We start from the raw sequence: 22,791 nt of genomic DNA on the forward strand, positions 1-22,791 counted from the left end.
TAAGAAACTCTTCACTTTATTTATATATTCTATATCACTTACATATATAAATTATCACATAAAACTCTTGTCATAATACTCCTTCTGACTTTATCAACTATGATATCATTATTTATGTGGGGTTATTCATTCATCTGTTATACACTAGACTTTGAAACGTGGCATATTGGGTCCGATGTTGACGGCGGTGACCGAGAGCCGAAATTCCACAGCTCAATCTCACTTACATAATCTTGATGACTTCCATGGTACGGCCTGCTCGATGGCAATGAGAATGACGATCGTTGGGTTGGGAATTGGAAATCATGGTGAGGTTGCTCAATTGGATTGCAATAGCCCATGTTTGGGTCATTGAAGCACCCAAACTGCCTCGAATTTTCACTTTGGCCATTCAGTTGAGAAGCTACTAGACGATCAAGGGCTGCCCAGTTGGTGAGGCCAGAGTCCAAGGGATAAACTGAGTTGGGATCCATGGAACTCACCTGGTTGGATATTGAACCTTCATTCATCATCATGGGTGGGTAACAATTTTGGCTACTGCTTGAGTTTGGGCTCTCGAGGCTTGGAAGTTTCATGCACCTGCTGTCACGATAACCATTGTTGATTGTTGCATCGATTGGCCTGAGAAATCTTGCAGTAATGTTGTTTGCTTCGTTTTCTTCCTTGCACGTCCTTCCCATGTATTGAAGTATTTGATCTAGAGCTCCTTCATTGAAAGAATTGAACATCTGGTTCGTCCTTGCCTCCAAAGCGATGGATGACGAACTTGGAGGACTGTCTAGGGTTTTATGGTGATTTTTCTTCTTGAAGATGCGGCAAACTACCCATCCCTCTTCCTGTGTTGCTTCTCCCAAAACGTTGGACACCTTTGACATGAATAACAACATATAACAATAATTAATAAACTTAAAAATACGAACAGTAATGGTTGGCGAACCCTTTACTCATTAAATGCGAATTCAGCTGAAAACACAAGTATTGAATAAATGGGGGGCTTACATTGGCATCAGCAACATTAATATTGTCGTCGAGTCTATATTCATGCATAATCCAATCAGACTTTTGGCCATGTGGGGCTCTGCCTTTGTAGAAAACTAGAGTCTTCCTCATCCCAATCCGCCTACCATTGCTGTGTATCACCTTATCGCGGCCGGTAGCTTTCCAAAACCCAGCAGCAGTTGCTCGATTTGTGCGCGTTCCGGTGGGATATTTCTTGTCCTTGTGGCTAAAGAAGTACCAATCATTTTGAGGAGTGGTTCCTATTTTGCACTTTTCTGCAAAAACACAGTTCCAAATTAACATCACATGGCTATAAGGGGAAAGAAAGTAAAACTTCTTGAAGAATATAGCTATATATATGACCTTGAATATCCCAGGGCTCGAGCTTATTAAGATCCACATCACGAATTACATCCAAGTCGATCTTCTCATAGGAGACCTTCTTCTTCAAGTAATAATGCAAAAGCTCTTCTTCTGTGGGATGAAATCGAAAGCCAGGAGGCACCTGCGATTGCCCATTTACGGATATACTCATGTTTTCTGGCATTTAAGAGAAAGAGAGAGAGAGAGAATATAAATAGAAATTGGTTGGATATGGTATACGCAAAGAAGTATGTATAGAGGACTATATATATAAGTGCTGTAGGACAAAAAAGGCCAAAGAAATAGATGAGGAAAGCATTTGTTTTCATGGAGACTAGAATGGGTTGTGTTGAAGTGGGGTTTGTTTTACTATGCATCTGAGAAGAGCCACCTACCTACATGGATGGAGAAAAGGGAATTGTTTTCGGAAATTTAAATGGGCCCCTTATGTAGGGTATCAGACGTGCACATGGACATTGTTAGCGTTTAGCAACCAGAGAACAGAAGGCACGCCAACATCGCAATTACGACCCTCGATCTTAAAATCTCCATAGAAAAGCACCTCTTAAACAACCATAGACCTCGCTCTATCTCTCTCTCTCTCTCTCTCATTCTATTTGTGCAACCACCACAACAAGAATAAAGATAATGGAGGTGGGTCTCCCTTTTCTCTCTCTCTCTCTCTTTCTCTCTCTCTCTCGTTTTGCTCGTGCAACCACCACAACTAGAAAGAGACTATGGGGTGGCCATTGCCCTCTAGCTAGTGGCCCGTTAGTAGAAAAGGAAAAAAAAAAAAATCTAAAGGTATACACTAAAGAATTTTCCAATGAATTTTTTTTAAAGAATTTTCCAAGGAATTTTTTTTAAAACAAGTCCACATGTCACATACATATCTTTTTTCATTATATTTTTCTCCTTCCTTGAATTCCATTCACAATTAACCACACATTATTGGATCCAGTCGTGTCCATTTATCACAAGTATTTCTCGGTCCAATTAAATTTGAATTATTTTAAATTTTAATTATCCCAACTAATTAATTTGATATTCTTTTATTCATATATAAAGGATTTAGGTAATATAAAAATGATGGGATGCATGATTTTTTTTTTTTATATTCAATCCCTCAATTATTAACTCAATATTCTCATCTATATTTACATGTGAATAGTGTCATAAATTAAATACATATTATTTTGATTATTTAAACTAATTTAATATTTATAAAAAGAGAAATTATTAGTGCGTTCAATATTTATACAGCCTCTTTTACATAACACATGAATTCACTTTTTAAAATTAAGGAAAAAACTATTTTTTTTATTTCTGTAGGAAACTTTTTTTTAGCGTTCCTAATGTATTTCACAATCTTCTTTACAAAAGGCTCATACAATATAAAAATGATGAGACCTAATATTGTTTTTTTTTTTTGACATTTAATCATTAAATTATTATTTTGATATAGAGAATATTATTAATTTAATTATTAAATATCATGTATAGAAAAGAAAGCGAATTTAACACAATTATAAAAGTTATTTCAAGAGGGAGGATTGTCCAAATATTTATATTTAATAATTTTATTTGAAAATTTGTGTGTTGCTTACTTTAAAAGTAGAGATTTGAAATGAAGTTTGTTTAATTGTTGTTTCAATATCTTATATCTGGTCGGACAATACATTTTCTTATGCTCAGGCTTGAATATTTGTGGCACGCAATGTAAAATTTACAAAACTAAACATCTGCACCCAAAACTGAAATAAGAATCAACTCTAAAACCATGAAGAGAAAATTAATAACCTATTTCAAGCATAGAAATTAATTAAGGAGGGTGATTAGCCAAGTCTTTATATTTAGTATTATTATTTTATTTTATACCAATGTGGAATAATAATAATAATAATAATAATAATATTCTTATTTATATATGTAAGAAGTCTCACAATTATATAGAACTTCTCACTCTTCAAAAAATAAATTATTATTTAAAATTTAAATCAAAGATAAATTTGACTTTCTCATCCTTTTTAATTCTAATAACGATTCCGTCCAATTTTCATTTCATCCATAAGAAATTCATTTAGCCTGGATCTAACCGGTTGTCCCATAAACGTTAACCGGTTGTCCCAAGCTGTCTTCTCTTTCTTCTGTACCAAACTCTTCTCTCCTGTAAAATTGAAGAGGAAAAACCAAAAAAAAAAAAAAAATTCTGTGAATTTTCTTTCTCTCTCTAATTTTCTTTTTTCTCTCTTTGAAATTTATGGAAAATCTGCATGATCTATGGTTTCTAACAATCCTTCGTCTGATCCAATTTTCAATTTTTTTTTATTTGATTTTATTTGGAGGATTTCTATTTTCCACATGTAGTGATCACGTCGTGTTGTACGTCGACTGCCTTACGCACGAGGCCCTCGTCGGCTGAGGCTGATCAGATTCCTCCCGAGGCCTCTGCTAGTCCCTTGTCTTTCATGCCCATGAGGGAACAACTTGGACACCGCATCTGAGCCTCAAGGTATAAATTAATTTATCATTTAAAAAAAAATTATACGCAGTCTGATATTGAATGATGAATATATCTTATTGCAGATAGTTTGATTATTGGCTACCATGGGCTGAGGGTTGATTCAAATTTAAAATTTTATACTTTTAAAAATAATTTTAATATTAATAAAATTTTTATGCATTTAAATTAACTTAAAAATTTTTATTCTTCATTGCAAAATAAATTTATATATTTTCTCTAATTTTGTGTTATTTGATGGATATTTCTATAGATGAATGAAAATAAGGAGAAAAAAAATTTAGAAATCATTTATCAAGCAATCGGCAAATGAGAAATTGGGTACACAAATCTGAATCTATCGTGTATTTAGCAACCAGATAAAACCAAACTAAACAATTAAAAAGAGTTTATTGTTCATCAAATTAAAATAATAAAATTTTTTTACTATATACATAAAAAAAATTTAAGAACAACGTAACAGATTATGAATTTTTTTTTTATGACAATACATTTTTATTAATAAAATTCCAAAAAAAAAAAAAAAAAAAACTTAATTTGAAGCATTAAAGTTAAACCCAAAGCTCAGATACATCCGGCCTAAGGCTATGAAACCTTTTTTCCTTCCTATACACTGCTTGCTTATCAAGGGATGCAATTTGTGGATCTCAAAACATGTTCATGAACAACTTAATCTCGGGAAATAATTCTTCTCTGGGTAGCTTCTTTCAGCAACATCAATTCATAGATTAAACACAGAATTTATAATTAAAACTATGATCCCATTTATATTAATTATGTTCGCTTGAAAACCATTAATCATTAATATTAGGTCTTTTCGTTGATAGCTTTCTCTTGATCTGTCTGTCTGTGTCTTTAATATTGTTATTCCAAATATACATATAGAAGAGAGATATATTGAACCTAACATAATTTCTGTACATGTGTATTTGAAGAGTAGTAATGTACAGAAAATAAAATTCATGTTTTAAAAAAAAATTTTAATCGAATTGTACTTAATTAATTAAGGACAACCCAAGTTCATTAAATTAATTATACTATATATTGTTAATATCTTAAATTAATTTGTAATAGGTATAATATATTTCTTATGAAATTTTGGCTTTTAGACAATCCTTCCCTTTTAAATTAGTTTTTAGGATGAGTTAGATTCAACTTATTTTCTTAAGATGGTGTGTATTAAGTCTTACTTAATTGTTTTACATTTTAAATATTCTGAACGTGAGAAGAATGTATTAATATCTCATATCGATTTGTGACAGTGATATTTTCTCTAGAACTTCACAAGCAATATGCAATTAGTTATAGAACTTTTAGAGGTCCTAATTCCTATCATTTTATTGCTCTTGTAAATTCCATGATGTTAATCATTATTTATGTCTGATAAATGACACAGCAACCACTACACACTTTAGTTAATTGGTAACACATATGGTACTGGGGATATGATATCTCCTTGATTTTTTTTTCTTATATAATTACTTTTAGCTACCAAGCATTTTATATGATCCTTCGTTATATATATAAAAGTCAATATATATATATATATATATATATATATATATATATATATATATATATATATTTATTTTGTTGTTTCACATTTTAACACATGAGAAATCTTAATTTAATTTTTATTAATTTGATATATATTTTTTTTAATAAATGTAATCTTAATTATTAGTTATAATCAAATAACATTATTGTGATAAATATGTGATGTTGATATGACCACATATGATAAATATGATGTTTACATAATATTTACGTGACGTTTATGCAGCGAATATATAACACTAACGTATTATTCAATGTATAACTATATTAATATCATTTAATAATAATTAATTATTTAAATTATATTTATTAATAAATAAAAATACATTATATTTATTAAATTAAATTAAATTATAATCTTTAATGTGTCTAAACACAAAATTATCTTTATATTTTTCCCTCATTTATTCGAAATTATGATCGGTCGTGCGGTGGTTGCAGGAAAATAATAAAATCGAAGATTGGAGGTTGCTTTATTATTTCTCCAACCTTCACAACCGCAACTTATGACTAAGTAAAAGTTGATAGGGAATCACCAATTTCTAGAAAACGTCTCGGTCTGTATATGGCACAGGAATGATTACCCAGGTGGACCTCCCTCTAAAATCCGCCAGAACATGAGGGCGGCAGTCAGCACTCGGCAGTTATTCCATCTGTCTCATTTACTTTTATTTTCATGTTAATATGATTAAAGTAATATTTTTTAAAATTTTTTTTAATATATTCTACATTTATATTATTTTACTAGAAATTAAATAACTTATATTATTAAATTATTTTTAAATTAATAAAATTTACACTTTATTATATATTAAATTAGGATATATTAGTAAATAAATAAATAAATTATTATTTTAAAATAAAAAATATCTATAATCTAAAACAGATAAAAAAAAAAGTAAATCAATAAAAATGCACTTCGTTTAATGGACAGGAAAGTGATTACCAGGACCTTAATAGAGGAATTAATGGTCAATACAGTTGGTTCTTGACACTTATCCTTTTTGCCCCAAGAAAAAATAATGTTAGAATAGGTACTGCATCACTGCTACAGTTTGCCTTGAGGATCCTCAGACAATAATAATGCAGACACCCAATATTTCTTATTTACATGCTATTTATTTCAATTTTAAATATAAAATAAATATTCATATATTCATACTTATCAATAATATGAAATAAGTCTAATATAAAAATCCATTCATATTTAATATTTTAATTTAGAATATATATTATTAGAAATACACAATTGTTAAAATTTTTAAATTAAAAAATGATGAAATAAGTAGAAACATCCAAGTAAAATGACCAATAAAATTATTGTTTTAAAATATTAGATTGGATATAGTGTGAAATTTATGAGTATGTTTTTTTCCACGAGACCCAATAAAAAATATTTTTCTCAAATTATTTTAGTTCTCTGAATCTCTAACAAATGACATCGGAGTTAATGGTTTCACAAAGACAAGTATAGAGTATTAATAATTTTTATGGTGCTCCTACACGAGGATGGAATAATTGGGACTTGGTAAAAAGAAGCCTAATGGAGCATTGCATGCTCATATGCGTTTGGTAGAATAATTAGACTCTTGATAATGCTTTAATACTCTCCTTGAGAGAAAGGCTTCGTTTAAGAAAGAGCAGCCCAATCAATTCAATGTGAAACAAACTCACCCTTAAAGGAAAATTGTTAAAAATATGCAATTATTAGAAATCTCACATTGTTAATAATAGATGTGCGAAAAATATGAAAGTGGAAAACCCATTGCCTTACCCTCTGTTTTGAGTAGCTTTTCTAAGGTAATGGAAAGTTTTTGATGGTTAGAACCTCTATTTTCTGTTTGGGAGAATAAAAAACCTTCATTTTATAACTCACTTGCCATCAAATCGTTGGGTTAAATTGATTTTGTGTTTAAAATATTTAAATATTTTCAAAAATTTTCCTTCATTCCAAACATAAAATAATTATCAACTTTTAAAACTATAATAAATCTTACTTTACTCTATATCTCTCAAATAAAGTGTTACAAGTTTTTTAATTGAATATGATGACAAGCTGGTTGTTTCAAAAAGTTTATTCAAATTAATTATTAATTACACAAAAAAAAAATATTTGGAAACGTTAAAATATTTACCAAGTTAACAAACCTTATATAATTAAAAAAAAATTACTTTCATAGAAACACATTGCAGGAGTATATATATATATATATATATATATATATATATATATATATATATATATATATATTTTTTATTGGGACTGAGATTACATTCTAAACAATTGAAAGTTCATATTTCAACCAAAACTCATTAGTTATTAACGAGGATTTTAATTTATTATCTAAACCTGATTCACTATAGATTTAAAAAATAAGATGTATGATATAATTCACTTATTAAATATATAAATCTCATATACTTGTATCTTAAATCTACAATAGATCAAGTTTAGATAAAAATTTTTCATTAAATCACACGCAAGAAAACTTAGCATTTATCATGTAATTATTTCGAGTCATTAGATTTTTCTAGTACACTCAATTTAAGACAACCAATATTAAGTGAAAAAGACTAAAAAAACTCGATACAAAATAAACAAAATTAGTATAGAATTACAATCAAAGAGAGGTCCAGTAATTAAACTAAACAAGTAATTCTCATTGGTGGTTCCTGTAGAAGATAACAAAATCACATTTCCCTCTGTGTAACATGTTGAATTTTAAATAAGAATTATAAAAATAATTTTAGATTTTTAATACATCCTTACATATAAATACTAACTGAATTGAAAGCGTGAACATATATATAAACAATATCACCTTTTAATCTAGAAAATTTTAATATTATAGCATTATAAAAAAATCAATTAGCTAAAAAATTTAAAATTTTAAGTAAAAACATAAAAATAATTCTCTCCCTAATTATCACTTCTCAATATAACAGTTAATTTTTGTATACTGCGTAAATGGACACCCGATTCGTCTTCCTAATAACAGTTAATTTATTTATGTTTTTTTTTTTAATTATTTTGTGAACTATTATGATGATTAATTATGATGAGTTTCATGTAAAATTCATTACTATCAATTATCAATAATTACACCGAATAAATTCTTTTATTTTGCGAAATAATGAAACTCTGCTTTACTTTCATAAACTAGAAGGTGACCCGAAAAATTATTTAAAAAAAAAAAGAAAATAATTTGATTTTTGCAGAATTCTACTAAATGACATGAAAATTAATAATAAAAACTTCGTACAAAAGATTAATTTGTTCCATTAATTTAATGATATTATCTAATTAAATACTAAATTCAAAAATTTAATTAGTGGATTAAATTTTAAAATAGATAAAATGAATCAAATTTTCCCAAATTACATAGCAAGCACAAGAACAAGTGTGTGAAGAGCTGAAATTTTGAATCGTAATTTATATTACTATTCTTGGATAAATTATTATTTAGTTCTTAAATTTCTATAAAAATATTAAGTAAATTTTTTTTTGAAGATTTAAAAAAATAATTCAAGAAAAAATTATATAAAAAAAATACATTTCTATTACTTTGATTTTCAATTTGGGGGTGAGATTGAGAGAGGTAAAAATAAATTAATAGTAATTTTATCTAATTACAACAATACCAAAAATATCATTTTAATCACTATATGATGCGTGTCATGATAGATCTAATTCAATTTGCCAATGTCAAAGTCTAATTGACTTAATTTTTTTTACTTTCAATGTTTAATTGATTAGTATTGCTAAAATGAGAGCACAAATTGAATAGTAATTTCTAAAGTACGAAATTCCTTCTAGCTAGCAAACAACACTATATATGATCTACAATAAAGCCACATAGATGCCCGGAGATGGTGTCAGTTGACAGGTATGTATCAAAGATAAAATAAAAAAAAAAAAAAAAAATCCATGGCGAAGCGATGAAAATTTGAAAGGTTCCTTTGAGGACCACAAGTGCTCATCGAAAAAGGAAGGAAAAGAAGAAACAAAAAACCTAGTTATTTTGCCACACCTATCATTAGGGTTAGACATTATAGTGGGAAGACTGACCCTACCAAGCTATTATTGATTACCTTCATCTCTCTCAACTTTTAGAAAGCTATAGAAAAATGTCCCAGTGCCTTTCTCTTGTTTGTTTTTTTCCAAATAATAATCAAACATAAAGTTGAAATTACTCATGGAATACTAGACCATTGTGGAAGGAGGAGAGATTCTGAATTCTATCTGAGTGAAGACTCTGAGAATGAACACAGTCAGAAGAAACTGGCATGGGGGTCGACTGCCTTTGTGCACAAACCATATGTAACTCTGTTCTGAAATTAAAGAACCCACCACTTGTGTAGTTCTGGGGAAAAAAAAAAGCTGAATTGCTTCCTGGGTTTCAGAATTACGTATCCGTGTATATGTTGAATCTTAATTTGAATTCACTCTCAGGTATTCACGCAACGTTTTTCTTGTTTGTGAATATATATATGCAGTGATGGTCCTCCAACATTTAGCAGAGAAAGGTACCAACAAATAACATTCTGAACATGCCACTTATTAGAAGTCCGCTCTGCTTTGCTTTTTATGGGATAGGAACTACAAAGCAACAGAGAGTTATTGGAAAGCCTTCTGGTTTTACCTTCTTCTAACTTCAGGACACATAATGAGTCAACACACAGGACCGATCGTCTGTTGAATATATTCTTTTACTACTCATAAACATAATAAACTACCTTTCTTTCTTTCTTTCTTTCTTTCTTTTTTTTTTTTTTTTTTTTTCCCTAAGAGTCATAATTCCACGTTCAAATAATGCATCCAACTTTTTTTTTAAAGCTAGATATATATCCCTTTCATTTTTTTTAGTCAATGGAGTCGTAATGGACCGATCAACAATTTAAAAAGATCATCCATCATATTCAGAGCCAAAGAGTTAAAAATTTAAAAAATTTATTAAAAAATGTCAAATTTGAATTTACTTTATTAAAATAGAAATATTTGTGAAAGCAAAAGAACTATTTATATTGTATAAAACTTAACATATTTTGATAAAATTACCATGATTTTATTAGAAGGGTGCGTGTTGTCCCTCTCTCTTGTGGCTCAATGTAACAAACAATGCTGTTAGATTTTTTTTAAAAAAATAATCTAACTAAATATATATCCCTATCAAATAATTGAGGTAGAGGCAAATCTACTATAATAAAAGAGTGGCTTTTTTTTTTTCTTAAATTACTTTTATATATTTATATATTTGTTTAAATTGATCTCTTATAAATTTAAATATTAATCCTCTTTTTTAATAGAGAAAATATTTTTACAAATAAAAAATCAATTAACTCCTACATATTAAATAAGTTATTATATTCTCGTGATGTATGTATACTTTGATCTACCAAGGCTTAGATCTCATCTTCTTAAATTTAATATTTAATTACTTTTACATAAATATTTAGTGCATCAAATATATTGTATAATTTGCTTATATATTAATCTTCCTTGTCTGCGACCGCCACGGATTGGAAGTTAGGACCATTACCTAACGTAGCCTGATAGATTGCTACGTCCTTTAATCGCTATTAGCTTGCTTGATGGTAAACTCTAACAACTTGCAAAATGGGGACTTCTCTCTCTCTTCCCCTCTCCCTCTCTCTCTCTCTCTCTCTCTCTCTATATATATATATATATATATATGTACGGAACACGGAAATTACATTAAACGATTTGACGGAACACGGAAATTACATTAGACTCAAGAGAGTTAGGCCTGTCGTTTAGTAATTAAAATAGGTTTGTCATTGCAACTAATTAACATCACACATATATACAAATACAAGTTACGGGTGTAGAAAGCAATCACAAAACTTCAAACTAATAGTTGGCTGTAATCAGTTCAGTCATTTTCACATTTCTAATCAGCCTGTCTTATTATTGCAAGGATGACATATATAATTGAATATAAACAATATATTAATCTAATGCTGTACTTTTTTTTGGTTAATTAATTTCTTGGCTTCATTATATGTAGACAATATATAACACTGCCAAAATCTTATTTCAATCAATATTTTCTTGGATTTTTCATTGAAAATGATCTGAAACCACGTATCAACCGGCATAATTGCAATAATGCTATATTGAGTGTAAAATTTAGGATTCAGAAAGTGTGAATAATCACCATCAGCATAAGATCCACAATATTAGCCTTTTCATATTGAAATTGTCTTTATCAAAATGGTTTAATCCTCATTTGCTTTAGCTTTTTACTCTTAATTGATGTGGGATTTATGCATATACTATACAACGAAAATTTAAAAGATGCCCCATTCTTAATTTACCTCTGCTATCCCCCTTCAGCCCTCACATCTAACATAGAGATTATACCCGCTTAATAAACAATTAGATCAAGAATGGTAATTTGTTTAAGGATTTCATGAAAACAACCTACCAACAATGCTTTTAGGAATATATATTGATATAGCGGTTAAATGACTCGATCAAAAGTTAAATGACTAAATAGTTCAGTTAAAATATCAAAATAATGGTTAAAGGGTCAACCAATCAAAACATACAATCAAGAGATTCGAGCATCAGACAATTTGATTATCCAATGGAATGATAATCATCCGAGCAATAGTCGGATTTAACTTAACAACCTCAATAGTTTGAACAACTAACTAGCGAGGAATATACAATTGATAATGAGCATACGATACCCGTCAAGAATCTAGAGATTACAACTGAATAATTTGAAATTCTCGCAATCGCTTTCAATGGTTACTATATAAGATTTTAATCCATAAATACTAGAATGACACAACAAACTAGATACTATTACTCTATTTAATTTGCAATAGAACTTTGTTTACATTATTATCTTTCTAATCAAAACACTGATTTGATCATCAAAGTAGTTGGTAAATAAGCTATCGACCTTATTATTTGTGTCACAAGCTAATATATCATCAGACTGGTCAAAAAGGCTTAGGACAGCAATACACATATATATATATAAGAGGTAGAGAGTTTCCTGGATCTTCAATATATCCTTTTATTAATAAGATTTATTAAAATTACGAACTGCTAAAGTATTTTATTAAACTCAATTATGGCATATGTAGAAAATGTCCTTTTTAATTTTAAAAAATTATAGTTTCTTTAATTTGTTTGATTTACTAAGAAATCTCATTAATTAAGGTAATTCAGCGCATTAATTAGCATGCTAAACAAGAATAGCCGTGATCCAAATTTACTTTTTTATTTAATAGGCTTTAATTCCATATCATAAAATCACTTAAATTAAAAAAACTTAAATTTATATATAAAAATCTAAAAAATAATTTTAAATCTCCAACAATTATTACACACTTCTTGCTTATAAAAAAAATATCTATTACATACTTCATCAATCCAAATGAAACCCTAGCACTCAAGCTTTAGCTTGGTACATGATATATCTCATCAATCAAGGTCATACCCAGGATAATTAATCAACACGAGATTTTGTTTTTTTTTTTTTTATTATATGAATCGAGAATCAAGTATCATCACAAAGCAAGTATTATTAGCTACGTACAGTTTTTCTTTGCATCATGACGCACGAAGAGAATATTTAGGATATTTAAGGGGCACAGAAAAGATATGAAATGAGAGAAGATGCCTTATAGTTTAGTCAATAAAGCTTTGCCTGCTAATTCATAGCCGCCCAATTACAAAATGTTTGTTTTAATTTGCTCTTTCAAGTTTGGTCGAGTTGTTGACTTGGATGGAATTTTAGAGTAACACGGTGACTTAACCGACACATACATATTATCAATAATTTGTCATTTTATTTTATATAAAATATTAGATATAATATAAATTTTTGTTAATAAAATTTATTATTATAAACCCATTTAATAATAAAAACAATTCACTTCATCAGTATGCGTCCATTGCTATGCAACCAACTAACAGCTAGGTTTGTACTTTTTTTTTTTTTTTTTTTGCATTTGTCTCTGTTTGGTTCATAATCCTCTCAAGTATAAATTATTGGTTTTATTATTTCCCTTTTGAAGAACTGTTGAGCAGCTAGCTTTTACAAGCATTGCTCGTGCGGACAGAGGACAATTCTTCGAAGCTTTTAAAATTATATTTCAGAAGATTTCATGATTTCACTATCATATATACATTAAGTTGTTTTGTCACCCAGCAATAAACGATCCATTGATGAAGCGTTACTTTAATGACGTACTAATATTTTAATTTAAATCGTTGTTGGGCACATGTTATTATTTTTAATTAATTAATCTCTTAATAATTTCTCGCCTTCAATCACATTCTAATCAAAACTCATAAAATACAAAATCATACTTTCATTGTTGTTACTTGTTAGATTAGAGCCTGCTTTCCAAAGATAAAATAAAATAAAAATAGCAGCCCAGCTACTTTACTTGCTTAAAAAGCTCGTTGACATGAAACCACCTTTTATTTTGGTAGGAACTTTGTTTAAAAAAAAAAAATTTAATTAGCATGGTAGGAATTTTGTGATGTATAGTGCAGTGAAAATAATAAATATATTAGACTATATTTAAAAAGGGATGATAATAATTGACTAATATATTTACCGTAAAAGTTTTTACAATGTTTACACTTTAGATGTAATAAAATGAAGGGATTAAACTTGTAATTAATGATTGTTTTTATGATAATCAGAAAAATTATGTCTGTAATCTTATGTTAAAAGGATAAATTACGAATTATTTATCTTATTGATAAATTAATTGCGTTTCACATATAATTCTATTATAGTTTGTTTGGAAACCCATGCATCTAGTTCATGATGTCAGTGTATGCCAATTTTGAAAAGATAATTAAAAGCGACTAGATAGAGAATGAATAATCAAATAGCATGCAAACAAAAATTAAAAGTGAAATAAATAGGTATATGGCTGAAAATGTGCATGGCATTCTTCATTTGTGGTTGGCTTTCTTAGCTTAGAAAGTCCATCGCATCAATAATCGATTGTTTCTTTCCAGTATTTATTACTCAATGTATATATTTTCTGATTTCTGAGGGACATGGTAGCCGACAAAATTTTCAGAAATGTAAATTAATTTCAATTTATGGGCCATCCATTATGAAAAAAAATGGTTAAAGGAATCATATATGTATAGTTTCCATCGCATTTCCAATAATCTGATAAGCGAGGACCCCTCCTTTAATTTTCAATGAATGCGACATTTCCCAATTTTTTTTACTGTTTGAAAGCATTGATTGAGTCATGGAATCTTATGGCTAGGGTAAATTGATCTCACTATATAAAAATTTATATCTATAAATAATAAAAAAAATCATCTGAATTATAGTAAATTATTGGACGCTTTCAATAAATGTACACTCTCATTTTTAGAGTTGTAGATCCATATTCTTACAAAATTTAAGGAATTTGTATTTGGAAAATTGGTTAATTTGCATGAGAGAATATATTGTTTTTTGCTTTGATTCATCCATTTTTGATATATATAGCTTCATTTTGTTTTGCATCCAAAAGGATAATAGAGAGGGTTTTTATTTATCAATTATATTTCGTGAAAATCACAACCTAGTTTCAACGAAAAAATTCTTGAGAATTTTAATCATTAATAATTTAATACTGCTTATATAATTTCTTTAACTATGATACTATGTTGGGGTCACAAGGGAATCAAGGGAATTAAAGCAGCAGCTCTTTATTAAATTTTTCTTCTTTGTTCCTGACTCAACATTATTCTTTTGGAATTTGTAGGTTCCATGAGGCTTTCGGCCATGCTTTCTCTGTTTTGTTTTAGTTTTGCAGCTGTCAATCTGTGATATTACTGTGAAATAGCTTTCGCAAGTGTACGGGTCACAATAGTATAGTTTTAAAAATATCATTTCTGCAGAAAATTATTCTTAAATTGAAAATAAATGGATAAGCTAATTAGAATATCAAAATTTAAAGATATTGTAATGAAATTTAAAAATAAAATCGGTATCTGAGGAATTTAACTCAAATCAAATAATTAATTAAACTAATTAAATTAGATGGCTAAATTTTAAATTGAAATTACTAATTATGAAATTAGAAGGATTTAAATTTAATTTCAATAAAAAAATTAAAGTGATTATAGAGATAGAGATTTTCAATATTACTTGCACGTGATTTATCCCCAATTTAGCCAAGCACATGAGATTTGTAATTTTTGAAGGAAAACAATCCATAGTTCTTTGAAACCTCTCTCAATTATTTAAAAGTTGATTTTCATCAAATCAAACCTTATTTTTATGGTATTTCAAACCTGATTAAAAACCCATTTAAAGCTCTAATTGATTATAAAAGTCCTCTTAATTTTCTTAACTTATTTCTAACACTAAGAAAATAAAGGTTATTGCAAGATTATCTATCATAAATTTTCACTTTTTAGTCGATCTGTAAAGGATTAAGACTTAATTTAATGAGAACCCTTTCATCAAGCAAGACAACAAGCTCACAAGCAATAAATAAAAAATGCAGCAAATCTCATTTAAACAGCTAAATTAGTTCAAAGATCACAATACAAGGCAATATTTACATACCCATTCATAGAATCTCAAAGTTCTACTCACAAATCATGATTTCAAGACAAACCCAAGTGAAGAAATGAAGAAGAAATGAAAATCTAAGCTTAGGAGAAAGAAAAACTCAGTAAACATGGTGAAGAATCTGCTGCTGGAACATTGGAGAAGAAGTCCTCTTGGCTGCTACAGTAACGATTCAAGGAGCTTCTCTCTGTTCCTTACTCTCTAGCAAAAATTCTTATTTTTCTTCTTATGGTAAGAGAGAGAAAAAAATGATTTTATATCACTCATGGGTCTGCCCTAAAATTGGTTAAAAAGATAGAATATTCTAGAGAAAATATGAGGTATTAGGTCAAAGGAGAAAAATTGCTGCGTCAGCATTTTTATTAAAACGATACAAGCTGAATCGAGATGTATTGCGCTTGTGTTGTAAGTTGTGCAACTTTTTGGATAAATTTTGAAATTTATCAGGTGCATCGACAAAGATTAAATGAGATTGTGTCCCTGCCTGTGTAGCTTTTGACCTGAGATTTTTAATTGTGACACAATCTGCGACATAAGCAACACAAATTGTGTCATAGGTTACGTAACTTTCTGTTTTTTTTAAAACACAACTTCAAATTCTCCTCTTTAAAATTTTACAATTCAGTTCTAATTTTTTCCAAATGGCTGCTCTCATTTGAAAATAATCAAAATTCTCTAAATTTTATCCTACAAAATAAATAAATTCTATAAATTGAACTAAGAAGTGTAAAAAGATAAAATTAATTAAATAAATGCTAATATCTACCATAAAAGCTATAAACAAAGATAAATTAATTACAAAATTATATTTAAACAATGATATGAAATGCATGCATCAATCTGATACAATATCTAATCAAGTTTATTGCTTCCCATACAAATCTCCTGTTATAATTAATGCCTTACATTTTCAAGAATTAAAAATATAGGACTTTAAGCGTAGATGAATGCTCTCTGAATATAACATGCCACCAACAGTTTGCATCACATACATAAATGATTGCCATTATTAGAGATCTAAGCACCCGGAGGCTAAAATTAGAAGAATTAATAAATTATAAATAAGAAGAATTTTGGTTAAATAACTCACCTCCACATAAGCCTACGATAAATAGCCTATAGATGAAGAATATATTCATTATGCATCAAAACCATCATGATTTATGAGAAATCCAAGGGCGGGGGCTGGGGATGGGGAAGGATATTGCATTTGCATCCACACAAGGACAGCTCTTAAACACGTTCTTAATGTGCCAAATTGTGTAACACATGTTGCTGCAATTTCAATTTTAGGGTCCCACATTTTTGTTTATTCCACTTTTTGTCTTTCCTTTCTTATCAAAATATTACTAGTTAACAAGCCCAATAAGAAACTTGCGTTGATTGATGAACATATATTTCTTTATATAAAACAAAAAGTCTCTTTAGTTTTCCTCATCAATAATTGAATTATTAATTTGACTATTTGCACTTTGTATTATTTACGCAAAAGCCCAACAAAAGAGATTGGTAGAGCCCGGCCACCGTCTAAAATTGGACCAAAGTCTTGTTAATTGGTGATATGGAAAATGGGCTAGGCCCAACTCATGTAAAATGTGATGAACGGATTCAGTCATAGAGAAAACATTACAAGTGGGTCTCAAGACCCTGCCACTCAAGTTGGGTTTGGTTATCTAATCCTAGACAAATTAGAAGTTGAGGCTCATTGCCAAGAAACCAATATATAGCATTGCAACATATTTTAAATTGTTCAAATTATGAGTTTTAATGTTAAAATTTACAGTTGATGATAATTTAAATATTCAAAATGGGGAAAACAAATTTCAAATGCTTTTACTTTTTTGTTTTCTTTTTATTTTTCAACAAATGACACAAATCTTCATCAAACACACCAATATCGATCATCATCTCGTGGATAAAATTTTCCTTATTGCTTTCAGATTCTTCTCTCTTTTTCTGAATTGAAAGTTAGAAACAATTCCTCTGACAATAATCATATTTTTTCTTATTTTCTCCCTTGTTACGTTTCACGTTTTTAATCAAGTATTCACCATATTTTCTATAACTTCAATATAGTCTTCAAAGATAATTAAGCATACTAATTAAGGTAGAAACTAATACAATACTGCTAACTGCTAAATATAATCCACCCCATATTTTCAGCAGATCCTTTCCAGCTACTAGACAAACTCCATTGATCCGAACTAGCCACCGATGAAAAATAGACCCCATTTCCACACTTAGCCACGGTCCTCACGCTCTCTATCAACTCCTCCGTTCGTGCCTCTTGCGCCAGTATCCCCGCCAGCTGCTCTGGGCTTATCACCAGCTTCACCTTCCAAACCCCAGTACTGTTGTACCTTGGAAACACCTCAGCCTCTGTCGATCGCTTTAGTGCCCTCTGATTGTCAAACGACATGCGATAAGGTGTGAGTTTGGACGACGATGTATAATTTATGGTGCTGTTGCAAGAATTTGACGTAGTGGAGGTGTTTTTATTGGTGTTGAGAGGGAGGAGGTAATAGAGATGGCCGCCATGGAGCTCTTCGTTGTGGAGGAGAGGTGAAGAGAAGAGGTCGGAGCTACGGTAGATTGAATGGCCTGGGAACTCGTTGGTTATGCGCTTTGCGGTGATGGGTGCGTAGAGCTCCATGATTCCTCCATTTGTTGTGACCACTTTTATTATTTCTTCTACTTGAAGTCCAAATCCCTTGAACATGCAATTTCCCATGCATTACAGTGTCCTCAATTCCTCCTCGACAATTTTGCTGCTGGTGAATGGAGATTGTATATAGCGAGCGAGAATATAACAAGGATCCCTTGCTTGGCTTTGGCTAATCAAATTCGCAATTTACCCTTGCTTGTCATTTATTCAAGTTAAATGACCAGAAACTCGCTATCAGCTACGGCAATCACATAAGGGTAAATCGACAGTTGTAGCATCCTTGCCTCTTTCGGTGGCACTCATTAAGTTTTGAAATTTGTTGGTTGATGATGATGGAATCGTCCAAAGCAAAGAGATAGATAACGGATTCCCCAATCACACATGGGGATGTTTTAGGCTCAGCAAAAAATAAGTAATTAATCACTGGAGAGATATTCCTGTAGTAGTTCACAAATTTTGTATTGCCAAATGCCAACTTCAAAGGCCATCATTGCTCAAATTTTGAAATTACTAGTGATTGATGGAGGATTCTTTAATTAATCATCAATGTCATCATTTACCCAATTCAAACTCATCATTAATTACGTTCAACGGTTCCAAACCGTCAGCATTCAAAGTGGCTATTTTGAAGAGATTTCGTTAAGGTTTTCTACGTATTTAATTGAATTCACTGCCTTATGTTGTTCATGTTTTTCCTGTGCTATCCGCCAATGACAAGCTTAAAAGCATCAAGGATTTCACAAAGAGAGAATTGCCAGTAGTATAGTCTCTGTGGATGCTACTTGTAATGAATTTTAATTCAATTATAATATTAATTATAACAATCCTCTCAATAGCGTAGTAGCTATGCTCGCAAGGGGCAAGCAAGAAAGCTAGCTTCAACTGTTAAAATTAAAACATATTGCTCTTGACTTATCACCTACCAATCCACCATGGCGATGCCCCATTAGCTAATCTATATTTTTTAACTAACGAAATACATAGGAAGTTCCTATCTATTCCTCGCGATTTAAATGCCCTCTTTCTCTCTAGCTTCATGTCAAACAACAAAATCTTAATGGCCAAAATTTTAAAAGAAAAGGCAAACATAACTAATAATCTTTAGAAGCCGCATACCCTAAAGAAAAGAAATTATTTGATTTAATTTATAAAAATTAACTTATAAATATTTAGTGTTTATAAATTAATATAAAAATTTTAAATAATTATGTACTTGATTAAAATAAAGGGCACAAACAGTATATATATTTATTTTAAAGTTTTTAAATTAATTTGACAAATTTATAAATTAAATCATCTAAGTTTTTCTATGAAAAAGAAGGAAAAGCTAAATGAACAGCATGATTTGACTAGAGCTGTCCAGGCAATTCCCATTAAACCCATTAACAAGGTTTAGCTGGCCAGGCATTTCCCATTAAACCCATTGACTAGGTTTTGTATCAGAATGGATATCGAGCGTCATGGCACATATGATGACTTATATATTTGATGAATATCACAACGTAAACGTTACAGACGTCGTCTAGAATGTGATCTTTCCATCAAAAGTCAGCAACTCTTTTATTTTTCTAATTGCTTATTAAATTCCTCTTGCGTCTTTTACCATCAATATGACTTACGGCATGAACCATGTTAATTGTGATATAATTATTTTGAAGCAAGAATTTGGTTAACCAAGGCAGGAATGTACATAGCTGCTCGTCATTAATGAAAAAAACAACATAATTGACAAACTTAAATTTTAATTTGTATTATGGTCAAATTCTTGTATTTACTAGTCGTCTTGTTTAGTCGGCAATTCTTGGCATTTTGGTACGAAATACTTCCAACGGGCTGGCCGTCTATTTTTCTATATTAATGACACCATATGCTTGTAGCCCTTCCCTACTCAGAAGTCGGAAGAGAAAACTCACTCTAAAGAGAAGGAATGGGGAATTGTATCGGGAGGAAGCGAGCAGTTCAGCCTTTGAACCACCGCCAAGAGGAGGAGGATGTTAAAATTATCCATGGTAGTACCTCATCAAACAAGTTAAGAATCAAAGTGCGTATGACTACAAGGCAACTGAAGGAGTTGGCAGCACAGGTGGATTTGAGCAAAGGTAATTCGGAGCTTGGTCGTATGATCCTGCAACAATGCTTAGATGGTAGGCTACGTGCCTGTGTTGTGGGTGGCCAAGGTTTGGTATCAAATTATGCAAATGCTTGGGCTTTGAGTCCCATCAAGGAAGATTAGCGTGTTGATTTGTGTGCAAGTTAATTATCAACCTTTATATCATGAATAAAAAGGCCTGTCCTTGATGATTAACATTCTTGAAGGAGCACAAGCCCCAGTTGCTGTATTCTTTTTATAGAGAATAGAGTTCGTGGAGTTGCACACATTTGAAATTATCATCAGGTAGATTTATTCTCCTTCATTCCAATATATTTACATAATTTCTTTTTGCAGATAATTGTCGTATAAAAGGAAGTTGCCGCAATTCTAAACGTAAAATTAAACTATGTAAAAGGATCTGCCCGTATTTCGCTCTAAAAGAAGGAATGTAAGTAGACCCATAGAAAAGAAATTGGATAAAATCCGCCGTATGATTCCTCACCACCCCACCGCAAAACCACAACCCACCGCAACCCCCACCCCCCCTTTTTATTCACACTGATTGGACCAAATAGAATTATATCAATTTTTTTTTTAATTATACTTTATATTCATAAATATGAAAATATGTAATTATAAAATAAAAATTTAAGGATACGTTTACATACATATTTATTTTATTATATGTGAATTTAAATTTATACAGGCATATGAAAAATCAGAAAAAAAAACATAATATTAAATTTAATTTAAATATACAATCTATATGTTTTTAGAATTATTTAAATTTTCAATAATAATGATAAATTAACATTACAACGCAGTGTATCTTTGGTTTTAGTTCTTTATTGCAATAATAATAAATAAATAATATTTAAAATAAATATTTTTCACGTTAAGAAAAAAAAAATGGAGCTAGATTGGGCTTTGAGAAGATGCAGCTTATAATAATGGGCTAAGGGTGATGGAAGTCTACAAGGGAATGTTTTTGCCATTGACATTTGACTTGAGCCAACATCTGCGCAGACAGACTTGGAATGGAATGCCCCTCTCTCTCTCTCTCTCTCTCTCTCTAATTCCTCAATTCGCAATTACTTCATTTTCGGTTTATTTCTCATTTACCATAACTCCATAACCTGCTACTACAGGTCTAGGGGAAAATTTTTTTTTTATTATTATAAAAAATTCTTTTTTTATATTTAAAAACTCTTAATTATTAAAAAATAATAAATAATTTAAAATTTTAATTAAAAATTAAAATAATGGAACTTAATTAGGAAAGTTTTGGCCTCCTTAATTAAAATAAATAATTTTAAAGAATGGAAAGAGGAAAAGGACAAAAGGTGGGAGAGGGACAATACTTTCATGAAGAGGAAGAGATAGAATGGATAATGCAATTCCAAGGGGAAACATATCTGGCCACGTTATGGTAAAAGCCTCTCCATTGACTGATCACGTGCAGTGCAGGGCCGACCACTCCAAGTTCACACACATCATCTCCCACAGTAGACTAAGTAAAACTTGATTGTTGACCGTGGGATTGGGGAAAACGAAAGTAAAAAAAGGGGATCCAGCGGTGGAGAAGGAAGAAGATGATATTGTAAAAATAAAAAAGGGGGACAATAATGGAAAGCACTGTCAAGGGCATGTGGGGTGTCTGACGGGTGCCTCTGCCTGCCTGGATTTGCAGCCTTCTTGTGGATAGTACGACACCCTCCTCATTCCCTCCCCAACACAAGCCAACACCCCCCCCTTCCTTTTTTTTTTTTTTTTTTTTTTTCCCCCTTCTCGTCAACTCCTCAGCTCGGCTTTGCTCTAGCCAAACTCTCTCTTCCTCATAATTCAATTTTTTAACTTGTGTTATCATTACAGCCTGTTTAATATTATGGTTGTTACCGCAGGTTCCTGAGACGGTGGCTGACAGAATGTTTTTTTCCTGCAAGAGGAGAAAGATGAGGTTAGCGCCACACCAACGCTCATGAGTTTCTCTAATAATGGAGAATCATTGTAA

The 22,791-nt window shown here is 30.3% G+C and overlaps 3 protein-coding genes across 3 annotated transcripts; 1 reads left to right on the forward strand and 2 right to left on the reverse strand.

Annotated features, from left to right (window-relative positions):
- Window positions 1-1,885, reverse strand: LOC110672762 (NAC domain-containing protein 43). Its single transcript, XM_021835632.2, has 3 exons — window positions 1,363-1,885; window positions 1,000-1,274; window positions 1-866 (listed from the first exon to the last, which is right to left on the reverse strand). Exons 1-3 carry the CDS (start codon window positions 1,544-1,546, stop codon window positions 138-140), a joined length of 1,188 nt encoding a protein of 395 aa, XP_021691324.1. The 5' UTR covers window positions 1,547-1,885; the 3' UTR covers window positions 1-137.
- Window positions 1,886-18,112: 16,227 nt separating this feature from the next.
- LOC110673617 (uncharacterized) lies at window positions 18,113-19,048 on the reverse strand. Its single transcript, XM_021836751.2, has one exon. The coding sequence runs from the start codon at window positions 18,752-18,754 to the stop codon at window positions 18,152-18,154; it is 603 nt and encodes a 200-aa protein (XP_021692443.2). The 5' UTR covers window positions 18,755-19,048; the 3' UTR covers window positions 18,113-18,151.
- Window positions 19,049-20,596: 1,548 nt separating this feature from the next.
- On the forward strand, window positions 20,597-20,993 carry LOC110673607 (uncharacterized). Its single transcript, XM_021836740.2, has one exon. It carries the CDS (start codon window positions 20,616-20,618, stop codon window positions 20,919-20,921), a length of 306 nt encoding a protein of 101 aa, XP_021692432.2. The 5' UTR covers window positions 20,597-20,615; the 3' UTR covers window positions 20,922-20,993.
- Window positions 20,994-22,791: the final 1,798 nt, after the last annotated feature.

Source organism: Hevea brasiliensis, chromosome 9 (genome assembly GCF_030052815.1).
Source record: "Hevea brasiliensis isolate MT/VB/25A 57/8 chromosome 9, ASM3005281v1, whole genome shotgun sequence".
NCBI classification, from domain to species: Eukaryota; Viridiplantae; Streptophyta; class Magnoliopsida; order Malpighiales; family Euphorbiaceae; genus Hevea; species Hevea brasiliensis.

Bases quoted from the DNA above. Each gene is read 5' to 3' on its own strand.
- LOC110672762 (XM_021835632.2), bottom strand. From the start codon at position 1,546: ATGCCAGAAAACATGAGTATATCCGTAAATGGGCAATCGCAGGTGCCT. The intron at 1,275-1,362 runs GTCATATATATA...GTGTTTTTGCAG, and splicing joins CGAGCCCTGGGATATTCAAG to AAAAGTGCAAAATAGGAACC. The intron at 867-999 runs GTAAGCCCCCCA...TTCATGTCAAAG, and splicing joins TTAATGTTGCTGATGCCAAT to GTGTCCAACGTTTTGGGAGA.
- LOC110673617 (XM_021836751.2), bottom strand. From the start codon at position 18,754: ATGGGAAATTGCATGTTCAAGGGATTTGGACTTCAAGTAGAAGAAATA.
- LOC110673607 (XM_021836740.2), top strand. From the start codon at position 20,616: ATGGGGAATTGTATCGGGAGGAAGCGAGCAGTTCAGCCTTTGAACCAC.